The sequence below is a fragment of the Chiloscyllium plagiosum genome, chromosome 29 (assembly GCF_004010195.1).
Source record: "Chiloscyllium plagiosum isolate BGI_BamShark_2017 chromosome 29, ASM401019v2, whole genome shotgun sequence".
In the NCBI taxonomy this organism is placed as follows: domain Eukaryota; kingdom Metazoa; phylum Chordata; class Chondrichthyes; order Orectolobiformes; family Hemiscylliidae; genus Chiloscyllium; species Chiloscyllium plagiosum.
Window position 1 is genome coordinate 23,772,466 of NC_057738.1, and position 12,568 is coordinate 23,785,033.

The 12,568-nt window shown below is 41.1% G+C and overlaps 1 protein-coding gene across 9 annotated transcripts in view; it reads left to right on the top strand.

The window, feature by feature from the left end:
* LOC122564441 (aryl hydrocarbon receptor repressor-like) overlaps positions 1 to 12,568 on the top strand; it is a 188,875-nt gene that overhangs the window by 127,137 nt on the left and 49,170 nt on the right. For all 9 annotated transcript variants that reach the window (XM_043719297.1, XM_043719299.1, XM_043719298.1 and 6 more), the window contains one exon: positions 5,426 to 5,544. In XM_043719297.1, coding sequence (XP_043575232.1) covers positions 5,426 to 5,544 — 119 coding nt within the window. The remainder of the gene's footprint in view (positions 1 to 5,425; positions 5,545 to 12,568) is intronic.

Genomic DNA, 12,568 nt, shown 5'->3' on the forward strand with positions numbered 1-12,568 from the left:
CTCTGTATCCACCTCCAGCCCCTACACCCCTCCCTATCTCTGTAACCCTCTCCAGCCCATACACCCCTCCCTATCTCTGTAACCCCCTCCAGCTCCTACACCCCTCCCTATCTCTGTATCCCCCTCCAGCCCCAATGAATCTCTAAGGTCTCTGCACTCCTTTAATTTGGGCCTCTTGTGCTCCCTGACCTCCTTCGCCACATCACTAGGAAACATGCCTTCAGTTGCTAAGGTAACTACTTGTGGAATTCCTTGCATAAACATCTCTGCCTCTCCAGCCCATGCTTCCCCTTTAAGACATTCTTTAAAGTTTACCTCTTTGACCAAGTTTTTCACTGCCCATACTGATATTTTATGCAACTTTGCTTTTTGGATTATGTTCCTGTGAAGAGCTTTGGGGTGATTCACGATCTGAAAGGTGCTACGTAAATAAATGTTCTTGTTGGTTGGTGCACCTAAGTCCTGAGGAGTTGAACTGTGCTGAGGCCAATGGTTCGGATCTGCTTTCCTGGCTCGTATTTACTAATTCAGATTGAACTCGAGCCCCCAGGGAAAAAGGGTGCCAACAGTCTTGTAAGATTTTGGAATTTGATTCACCTTTAATTGTAAGATTTAGTTAATTACAATCGAAGACCAAATTTGAGTGAGCCAATCTAAATTGCCCCTGGATCGGACTAAATACAAGCGCACTCTGGGTTTGGACATATTTAAACAAGTTTCACAAACTTATTAAGCAAGTGGAAAAGAATTGATACTTAATAAAAGATTGGTCTCAGTTAATTCGCAATGCAATACTTTCATCTTTCTGCTGACCAGAGTGTATCTCTTCTTCCACTCTATTGACTGAAGTTCTCCTTCTGTATTCTTTCTGAACATTGTACCAGTAAGAATTAGGCCTTATTCGCCCTTAATGACTGCAAGCCCCTGGTCACAGAGGCATTCTGAACTCTAATTAGATAACTAATACATGAACTAGTATGAACAGTTCATGGTTATGTTAGTGGACATTGGTTTCTATAGTATCTTGATTGATGCCTTCACATATCAATCACTTCGGGCGATATTCCCTTTTATAACACATTACCCTCTAAGCTTAACAATTCTGTAGAACTTTATGAAGAAAGGGTACTACCATTTATGCACCTGCTAAGAGAATTTCATATTACTTTTCCAGTCCTCATCATCTCAAATGTTTTAAATTCTTTTCATGGGATGCCAGCTTCTCTGGTTAAGAAGCATTCATTGCTCACCCCTCATTGCCCAGAAGGTAGTTAAGAGTCAAGTGAATTGCTGTGGGTCTGGAGTCACATGGAGGCTAAACCTGGTAAGGATGGCAGATTTCCTTCCTGAATGAACATTAGTGAACCAGCTAAGTTTTAACAACAGTCAACAATGGTTACATGGTCACCATTAGCCAAGGTTTAGTTTTCAGGTTGTTATTGAATTCAAGATTTACATCTGCCACGGTGAGATTTGAACCTTTGTACCCAGAACATTAACCTAGGATCCTGAATTATTGGTCCAATGACCAGAGACCGACCCTTATAAATGTCTTATGATACATCATAAAAATCAATATAGTGAGAAGACTACAGAATTTACTTCAGAACCTAACTCCAAAGAAAAATATACATATGTACACACATAATGTATATCTATCCATAGGCCTATTGTATACATTGTTGAAAAACTGAACAACTTTGAGTAAAACTTTCCTTTTATCTTAAAGCATTCAAATATGTATAGTCTTCATTTGCATCATCCTGAGTATAAAACAGCAGTAAATTCATAAAACAATACTCTTATTTTTGACCTGATCAACACAGATCTGACTACACTAAACTACATTGCACCAATCTCATTTTCTAGTTCTTTTCCCAAGTGCAGTGGAAGGTACAGTAGTATAAGTAAATATCTAAATTCTGCTTAAACATTAAAAATCACACAACACTAGGTTATAGTCCAACAGGTTTATTTGGAAGCACTAGCTTTCGGAGCGCTGCCTCTTCATCAGGTGACGACCACCTGCTGAAGGAGCAGCACTTAGAAAAACTAATGCTTCCAAATAAACCTGTTGGACTATAACCTGATGTTGTGTGACTTTTAACCTTGTCCACTCCAGTTCGACACCAGTTCCTCCAAGTCATGCTTAAATGTTACAGGAGTTTCTGACTCACTCACCCTTTGAGATGCAGTTGATCATCTGAGTGAAGACATTTCTTCTCAGCTCTCCTCTTAGACTTCAATCTTTTGCCTTAAATACATGCATTTTGATTTGAACCCCTCTACTAATGGACAAAAGGTTTCTTCATCTCCACCCTGTCTATGCCCCTGACAATCTTATACGCCTCTATCAGGTCACCCCCTTAGTCTTCATTGCTTCAAGGAAACAATCCCTACTTATCTAATATTTCCTCATAGCTCAGATGCCCCAGCCCAGGCAGCAACCTGATAAATCTCCTCTGCACTTTCTCTGGGCTTCGTATAACATGTTGACCAGAAATGTATGCAGTGCTCCAGTTGTGGCTTAGCGCGCATTTTTTACAATTCCAGCAGAATTCATGCTGTTGTATTTTATGACGTGGCTAGCAAAAGCTTTCTTAACCATCTTATCTACATGCCCTTCAGAGATATGTGGATGTGCAATGGCATTTCCAGGATCTTACCATTCATGTTTGACCTCCTCAAGTGCAATACCTTATACTTTTCCAGATTAAATTCCACTTCCCACTCCTGTGCCCACCTGGCCAGTCCATCGAGATCTTTCTATGGTTTATCACTAACCTCCCCATTGTTTGTCATTCTGCTAATGTTTCATGCCATCTACGAACTTCTTGATCATGTATCCCACCTTTAAGTCATTTTGTAGAACATATTAACCACACACTCAAACAGAATATAATTTAGTTCCTCAGTTGCTAATTAATTCAAAGTTATTATTTATTGAAAAATAACTCAAGCCTACAGTCTTCGTCATTTTGAAAACAATGAGAGATATAGTGAACCACGTGGAAACCTAGCTTCTGAAATTTGAATTTCTTATTCTGTGTCTTTGTGAATATCCACTTTCACAGAGCATAGAAGTGCCCAGTTTTCAGACAAGACTATTTAATGGTAGGGCCCTGGGGTGTGTTGACCATCAAAGGGACTTTGGAGTGCAGGTTCATAGTTCCATGAAAGTGGAGTCACAGTTAGATAGAATAGTGAAGAAGGCATTTGATATGCTTGCCTTTATTGGTCAGCGTGTTGAGTATAGAAGTTGGGAGGTCATGTACAGGACATTGGTTAGGCCTCTTTTGGAAAACTGCATTCAATTCTGGTCTCCCTGCTGTAAGAAAGATGTTGTGAAACTTGAAAGGGTTCAGAAAAGATTTACACGGATGTTGCCAAGGTTGGAGAGTTTGAGCTATCGGTAGATGTTGAATAGGCTAGGAGTGTTTTCCCTCGAGCGGCGGAGTCTAAGGGGTGAACTGGTAGAAGTTTATAAAATCATGAGAGGCTTGAGTAAGGTAACAATGAAGTCTTTTCCCAGGGTAGGGGAGTCCAAGACTAGAGGGCATAGGTTTAAGGTGAGAGTGGAAAGATTTAAAAGAGATCTAAAGGTCAACTTATTCAGGTGAAGGGTGGTGTGTGTATGGAATGAGCTGCCTAGGGAAGTGGTGGAAGCTTGTATAATTGCAACATTTAAAAGGCATCTCAATGAGTACATGAATAGGAATTGTTTAGAGGGATGTGTGCCAAATGCTGGCAAATGGGATGAGATTAATTAAGGATATCTGGTCGACATGGATGAATTGGACCATATTTCCATGCTGTACATCTCTTTGACTTTATGACTATTCCCATTCAAAGTTTCAGGAATTCCTGTAACGTGCAGCGATGAAAAAGAGTAAGGAAAATCAAAGCTGTTAAAGGAGGTGTGGATGTACTCTGGGTTCCCCAATTAAAACTATTTTCAGAAAGTTTCAGGGTCAGCCTTTGTCAACCAACATTAGGTAGCAGTGGTGAGCGAAGCTAGACTTATATCTTGCATCTTACCACTTGTAAGTTATTCTACTGATATTCAAATTTTGTCTGGCCAGTCTATTTTGGTTCAGTTTGTCCAGGGTGGCGGAGCTCAAATCTCCCAAAGTTGAACTGATATAGGCAGTGGAGTGTCTGCGTCTGTGCAGCATGTGACTGAACTTTGCTGTAATGCTTGCCATGGGAGACCAGTCTGCTCACATTTATTGGTTGGGTTCAGACATGAAGCAGAAATGGTCAGTTGGATACTTTCATCTGGAATACTTCCAGAAGGTTTCATCTCAGTTGTGAAAATCCAACACAAGTCTGCACATCTGGTTGAGGAGTTAACAAATTGGGAAAGAAATATTCAAGAACACCAAGTTGTCATTGTAAATTCAAATGAAGCATAAATAAAAATAAGAAAATGCTAATCCCAATATCAATTTATGCACTGTTAGTGCCAGTTACACTAATGTTCCTGAACATGATACGATTCATCAAGCTGCCAAATGAGGTAACAGTAGTAATCTCAATCATGCTGCTAATCCTAACTGTTCTGTTAATGCTAGTCACCAGTTTAATCACAGTCATATTGCAGGAGAGGTTGGAGTTGGTAGAATGCAAAGATCTTAGAGAATTGTAGAGTTTTGAAGAAATGACAAAGCTAGGGAAGGAAGCCCTGGAAAGGTTTGAATGCAAGGTGAGAATATTAACATTTTAATACGGCAAGACTGGGAGATGGATTTTCACGTCCAAATTGGGAACGAAGAGTCAAGATTAATCCTGCCATTGTGACCCTGCTTCTATTGTGTGAGGAGGTTGGATTTTCTGGTGTTGCGAGCTAAAGTGGGGTGAAAACATGCTTGCCAGAGGTGGAAATTAAGGCCTCAGAGATGTGGAAATTAAGGCCAGTTAAGGTCAGGTTGGGATAGTGGGAAGGTCTGCCTCCACTCTCAGCCAAGTGTTCTCCACCTTCAGCAATCATGCATTCAGCTGCCTGTGCAGGCTTGGGATAAAGATTCTCAGCAGATGAATCCCACTCCCATTTCAAAGCATTATACCTGTAGTTTTTGGACCACCTTTTTCCCTCTGATTCCAATTGGGACCATAGTTCAGATTGATTAGATTAGATTAGAATGGATTTCTTACAGTGTGGAAACAGGCCCTTCAGCCCAACAAGTACACACTGACCCTCCAAAGAGTAACCCACCCAGACCCATATCCCTCTGACTAAGGCACCTAACACTCTAGGCAATTTAGCATGGCCAATTCACCTAACCTGCACATCTTTGGACTGATTGTAGGGTAATCTGTGGGACCACAAATGTGTCTGAAGTAGTATTGTCTTTCCCTGAACGCTTTAGTCTGCACTATTCTGGACTTGGCTAACTTTTCTTTTTGGCTTTTGCTTGCTTTATAGCCTTAGAAGAGACAGAGATAAGGAAGGAATCTCGTCAACTTATCAACCATGACATGAAGGATAGTCAGACCACGCCTTTGACTGGGAATTGGCAGTCGGAAGGGGAGCTTCTGCTAGATGTGAGTATCAGCCACAAATAAGAAACGCGTAATAAGTAGGAATTGTACGGAATTGGCAGGTCAGATAAGTGGCACAATGACACTTTTTCAGAATTCTGAGGCTACAGCATGGCCAGTATTTATTGCCCAAGCTTAGCTGCCCTTAGATTGTGGTGGTAAATCTTTTCCTTATGCTGTCACCAAATGACTTGTTTTGTCACTTCAGAAGGCAGTTAAAAATCAGCCAAGTTAGAGTGGAACTGGAGTCACACATAAGCCAGATTAGGTGTAAATGATGGGTTTCCTTTTCTAAAAGACCCTCATGATCCAGTTCATGTTTTAGGCCATTCCAACAACTTCATGGTCACTTCTATTGAAACTTGCTTTATTTCCTGCATTGTAAAAAATTGGATTCAATGTCTCAAGCTGCCTCTTTATTCTGCAAGTTGCATAATTGAGGATTGCTCTGTGTGTTCTGTTCATAAACAACAAAAACATTACTGTTGGAATGCTGGTGGGGTTAATACAGTGTCCTCAATGTAGAAATTGTCCTACGATATGTAGCAAGGAAGAGACTCCTGGTGAATAGCAAATTGACATAAATTGCTGGATGCTTCACATTGTTCCCTGTTTTCTTTGTGGAACATGATAGCTCATCCTCAACCTCTCAAGAGCTTCATGATGTTTCTGTATTTGTATATTAATTACCAAGTAAACTTATCGTAGAAAATTAGGCAATACAATGCCACTTAACTTATCCAGTTAAGAAATTTATCAGTGGAGTCTCATTCCTGACGATACAAACTGTTGTCAGAGATGTCTTAACGTTTATATTTTACCCTTAGAATTTCAGTCTTATTTTTCTTATCCGTCTTTCTCTGAGTCCAACATTTTCTTCCTTTTTTATTTTTCTTTTTACTTCTAATGTGAATTTAATTCATCATTTGGCCTTCATCACCATTTCTCTGCTTGGAGTTTTCCTCTTTTTTTCAATGGTGACTAACCTGTCATCCTCAAGGGCAAAATAATTCATCCCATCACAATAATAATGATGATAAGCATCATTTGCCCTATGACAGGCCTTGATACTGTCGATCTGGGTTACCAGAAGCTCCCAGCCAATTGTCGGCCAGCAGTTTCTGGGTCTTAAAGTCCGTCAGTACAGGTCTGCTCCTCTGGTCATCACTGGTAAGTTGTGTTCTTTTTTCCTTTCTTGCAGAGTATTGGTAATGCGGGAAGGGTGTCAGTAGAGCTGAAGGCTATGGCAGGTGTATAGTTATCAAAGGCCACCCTCTTGCCCCCTACTCATGCCTCCAATTTCTCTCAGACTGGGGCAATTGGAAGCCCTCCCTATTTAATCTGGCAGGTAGTGCACTATGGCTCACTAATGGGGAAAGGAAACACCTTTTTTACCAACCAGGGAGGAAGGTGATTGTAGAATTGGCAAGTTGAGATCCTTCGGTAGTGATTAATTGACCACTTAAGGGCCTTAATAGCTGGTGAGTCAAGAAGGCCTCAGTGGATCTTCTGGCCCAACATTTAATTGATAAACAGAGAGAAAAGAATGAGTTTCACCCAGGTCCAACATGCTGCATTACTTCCCCATCCCATCACCGCCCTTCTCACCTCCAGGGGGAGAAAAATCATGCCCAGCTATGTCACTTTCTTGATCTTTGATGCTAAATACTTAAGGATGTAGACCAATGCTTCCCAAACCTTTTCCCCATGCGAGCCCACATTAAGGTTAGAAAATTGTAGCACTCATGAGGTCTGTGAGAGCTGGGACCTGTTAGAGTGGGAGCACAGTTGTTTCAATTCAGTCAGAACTCCATAGCAACCATTGCTGTCTCAGACACCAGGATCTCACAGTTTCAGCATTTGATCCCACTTGGGAGCATGTTACCCATGTTCAAAAGCTCTGAGGTAAACTGTTGGTCCAGCTAGGCTCCTAGATGCTCCATTATTAATTCAGACATCCAGCATTCTACAGGGCCATTTTTTTTTAAACTGAAGGTTGGATGAGAAGTTATAACTGGGGCATGCCATGAGATACTCTGCTCCTGCAAAATCTGTACCATCGTTTAACAACAGTTGATGAATAGCATACAGTAAAGCCAGGCGATACAACTAAATTGTCCCAAGTTACCAACAGCCTTAGACATTTTCATATCCATTGGGTCCAAAGACATAAATCCAAAAACTGCAGATGCTGTAAATCTGAATCAAAAACAAATTGCTGGAGAATCTTAGCAGGTCTGGAAGCATTTGTGCAGAGAAAAAGAGTCAACGTTTCAGGTCCAGTGAACCATCAGAACTCAAGGTTCTAAAGACTGCTTTATCAACGTTACATGAAGCCTTCATTGTGCATCTAGTGCACGGTAAAACCTTATTGGCTAAACTTAAAAGGTTTCATGATTAAACAGAAGCACCGAAGTGTAAGGACAAGATGGTCTTTCCATTTCAGTTATCTTTACCACACCAGCAATCTTTTCTGTGCACGAGGTTCTGTGGTCACATTGCTAAAATTTCAAGAAGTCAAGATCTTCTGAGGAAATTGCAACAATAATATTAAAGAGCTACAATGGTATTTATTGGCTAAAAAGGGACTGAAGTATTGGAAACTTCTTTGCCTACTGAATGGGTCATGACATAAAGTGATTTGATGATCAACAGATTGTGACAACAAGTTGAATTAATAAGCAGGTCTTCAGCAGTGGTTTTCACCAGTGATAGCTTGAGGAGTGTTCGATAAATAAATGGTAATATAACCAGGATGTTTCTGATCTTCCATGTTATATTGGACATGCCCAGTTAAGTTGCAAGCTTCAGTATATTTAGTGTTGATGAACTAACCTGCTCCCAAATGGAAAACTATCATTTTTAAAATTTGATTCTTGGGTGTGGGCATCATTGCCATTTCTAAGCCATTCATGCATTTGTTATGTCCAGACTCGACCATTCCAATCCATATCTGGCTGGTCTCCCACACTCCACCCTTCTTAAAGATTATATCATCCAAACACAGCTGACTATGTCTTGGCTTTGATCAAATTCCTTTCCCCTATCGACCCTGTGTTGCATCTGACTTATGTTGGCCTGGACAAGCAATTCTTGATTCTAAATATTCACCTTGTCTTCAAATTCCTCCATAGGTTTGTTCTTCCAAGTCTATAATCACTAATAACCTTCCAAAATATCTGCATATACAAATACTGTATAATTGGTCCACCATTGGTGGCTATGCATTTGATTGCCCAGGTCCCAAGATGTGAAAATCCCTCCCAAAATTTCTGCATTTTTCTACCCCAATATCTTCCTTTAATATTAGATTAGATTAGATTAGATTACTTACAGTGTGGAAACAGGCCCTTCGGCCCAACAAGTCCACACCGCCCCGCCAAAGCGAAACCCATCCATACCCCTACATTTACCCCTTACCTAACACTACGGGCAATTTAGCATGGCCAATTCACCTGAACTGCACATCTTTAGACTGTGGGAGGAAACCGGAGCACCCGGAGGAAACCCACGCAGACACGGAGAGAACGTGCAAACTCCACACAGTCAGTCGCCTGAAGCGGGAATTGAACCCGGGTCTCTAGCACTGAGGCAGCAGTGCTAACCACTGTGCCACCGTGCCGCCCACATGTTGCATGATTGTGGTCACCTGATCTAATATCTCCTTGGTGTCATGCTTTCTTTTGTTATTCTCCTGTGGAGGACCTTGGGATGTTTCATCACATTAAAGACACTATATTAATATAGGTTGTTGTTCTCGTTATTACCTCAAGTGTTTGTGTAGGTGATGGTGTCTCTTCTTCTTGAACCTCGTGGTGAGGATTTTAAAGTTGTACAGCAGTTGACGCAAATGTGGGCTTACGAGGCCACTTCAGAGGGAAATTAAGAATTAACCGTGGTGCGGGGCTGGAGTTACATTGGCTAAACCAGTTAGAGACTGCAGGTTGCCTTCCCTACAGAACATTAGTGAACCAATAGTACAGTATTTTACACATTAACTATTGTGCAGTCTTTAAATACCTCGCGCTAAAAAAAACACTGATGTTATCCTTAAATTGGCTCACTCAATGCACAAATATTTTGGACCAAGTCTCTATCACAGAATGGATTTATTGGCAGTGAAATTATGCAGTGCACTTGAGATGATGTAATTCTTAGAGAAATTGAAACCTTTCTTCCCCTTTGTATGAGTGTGTGTGGTCTTTAGGCCTTTTGTGTATAATCACTGGAAATTGCTCAAAGCCATTTTTTTTTAACAGAAGCAAATACCAGGCCCTCTCTCTTAACGCCCATTCTTTTTCAATGGTCAATGCTTCTTGTCACGATCATTTCTCTGATGAAGCAGACTATCTGAAACAAGTGGAGCCTAGAAATCTTTGAATTGAAGAAAATAGGTAATAAACAGAAGACTTGTGTTGGCATTCTTGAACACACACCCAGAAAGCAGACAAACCATTTGTATAGAGCTGAACTCATAATGGAATTAAGTTTTGGAATTCATGAATCATGATGTCTAGTGGTATAACACTGAGCACAGTGTGATAATAGAATGGAAATAATAAGCAAATTCTTTGCGGTCCTGTGGGAAGAAGAGTTAACATTCATAGATTATGTTCGATTATATTGGCATGTTCCTATGACGTTCCTTCACCTTAAAAATTTTAATGCTATTATTTTGAAGAAGAATGAATCAAATCAAGCTCAATTATTATTATGTTTATACTTCCTATTTAGTTGGAATAGAGTAACAATATCCCAGTATTTTATTCATTCATCTTTTTCTCCAATTAATTCAGATTAAACCTTCCACTATGATACCCTTGATTTGTGCTGCTTTTGGTACCTTTTGGTAGCACATACTACTTTTCTGAATCTTACTCTGCTGTTCTTGCTGAGAATTGACAAGTTATTCAGCGCTTGTAATGCAAGAATCCTGTTCACACATCCTAGGGGAGTGAGTGCTAGTAACCAGAACAGCAGGCTAATGTTCCAAGGGCAAGACTTCAAATCCCACTGTGGTAGATGGTATAGTCTAATACAAAAAGCTAGTCTAAAGCGACAGGGTTGACACAGGAAGGATGGTCTCAATGACAGAGGAGTCCAGAGCAGGGTCCATAGTCTAAGGATATAGAGTAAACCATTTAGGATTGAGATGCGGAGAAATTTCTTTACCCAGATAGTGGTGAGCTTGTGGAATTCGCTACCACCCAAAGCAGTTGAGGTCAAAATTTGCAGGATTTCAAAATGAATCTGGATATAGCACTTGAGGCTAAAGGGATCAAAGACTTGGGAGGGAAAGTTAGGAATAGGCTATTGAATTGGATGATCAGCTATGATCATAATGAATGGCTGGTCAAGCTCGAAGCTTGGGCTACTCCAGCTCCTATTTTCTAACACGTCTCGTTCACTATTGCCCTAAGGGAAGAAAATATACCATCCTTAACTGTTCTGGCCTATAATTTGATGTCAGATCCACTCTTAGCTGCCTCCAAAATGGCTAAGAGAGTCAATCAGTTTAAGAGTAAATAGGAATGGATGTCAAATGATAAGAGGTCGGGAAGCTCAAGAGTCATTCTTTAACCGACATCACTGAGGACATTATTATCAACAAACCTGCCAACAGCACCCACATCCTATAAAAGAATAAAGGATTTTGATTTCTATGTATATTTTATAGTACATTGAAAGTGTACACATTTTATAGTAGGAATTATTGGATATCCATCAGGAGCACAAGCCCTGTCTGCCTATGTTTTTACCCCTCAGATCCAAAGTTGATGGGTTTGCTTATCTAGACAGGCAGGAGGCTGAAAGAACACAGCAAGGCAGACAGCATCAGGAGGTGGGGAAGTTGATGTTTGGGGTGTAACCCTTCTTCAGGATTGGTGATGGCTGTAGCAGGAGCTGCAGATTAAGCGGATGATGGGGGCAGGGTGGTGAAGTGAAGATAGGTGAAGATATATACAGGGAACGACCCGGTTGGTCAATGGGAGGAATGAATCCGGTTAGTGGCTGGGAGGAGTGGAAGGGAGGGGAAGGGGGCGGAGAATGCAGTCAGGAGATGGGGTGGGAGGTTGTTTGAAATTGGAGAACTCAATGTTGTGTCCTCCGGGCTGTTTGCTGCCCAGGCAGAAGATGAGGTGGTGTTCTTTCAATTTGCGGTATGGTTTATTGTGGCGAGGGAGTGGGAAGGAGAACTAAAATGGGCAGTGACTGGGTCTGGCTGCGATGCTCGGCAAACCATTCCCTAAGTTTATGTTCAGTCTCCCCAGTGTAGAGAAGACCACACTGGGAGTACCTGACGCAGCAAACTAGATTGGAAGAGAGGCCGGTGAACCTCTGTCTCACCTGGAAGGACTGTTTGGGGCCCTAGATGGAGATGAGGGGGATGGTGTACTAGCAGGTTTTGCATCTTTTCCAGAGGAATCGAGGGGCATGAAACCAAAACAGGTTGGTGGAGTGAGATACAATCAGCCCAAACAGGGTTTATGAATTGAAGGCTTTCTCATGCCTGTATGTTCCTCGAACCAACAATTATAAGAATATTAAGGCAAGTTGTAACTCCAGGTAAGATCAAATCATCCAGCACTGACTAAGGACAGAGTGCAGCTTATATTGTTGAAGTCATTCTATGCTTTGGGATTGGAGCCTCACAAGGCTGTAGCAGAGGTCAGAGATCAGATTGTAACACGACAAGGTTGCTCCTGTAGCCCAGACATAAAATGAAGCCTCACAAAATTATCCCGAATGCACCTATATTGAAGTTCCCATACGTAAGCATTTCTGGATCAGAATACAATGATTCTCAACAGCTCAATTACAGCAAACAGAAGCAAACCTATACGAATACAGTATCAATACAATCATGTATGGCTAATATTTATATGTACCCCAACAGGCAGAAAGAACATTTTTTTATTTGTGTAGGACATTACACAGCCTCAGAATACATGCATTTCATCCAATTCCATAATTTGAACGTGTGTTGTAGGAAAGGCGGCAGCCAATTTGGATATAACAGCCCAAG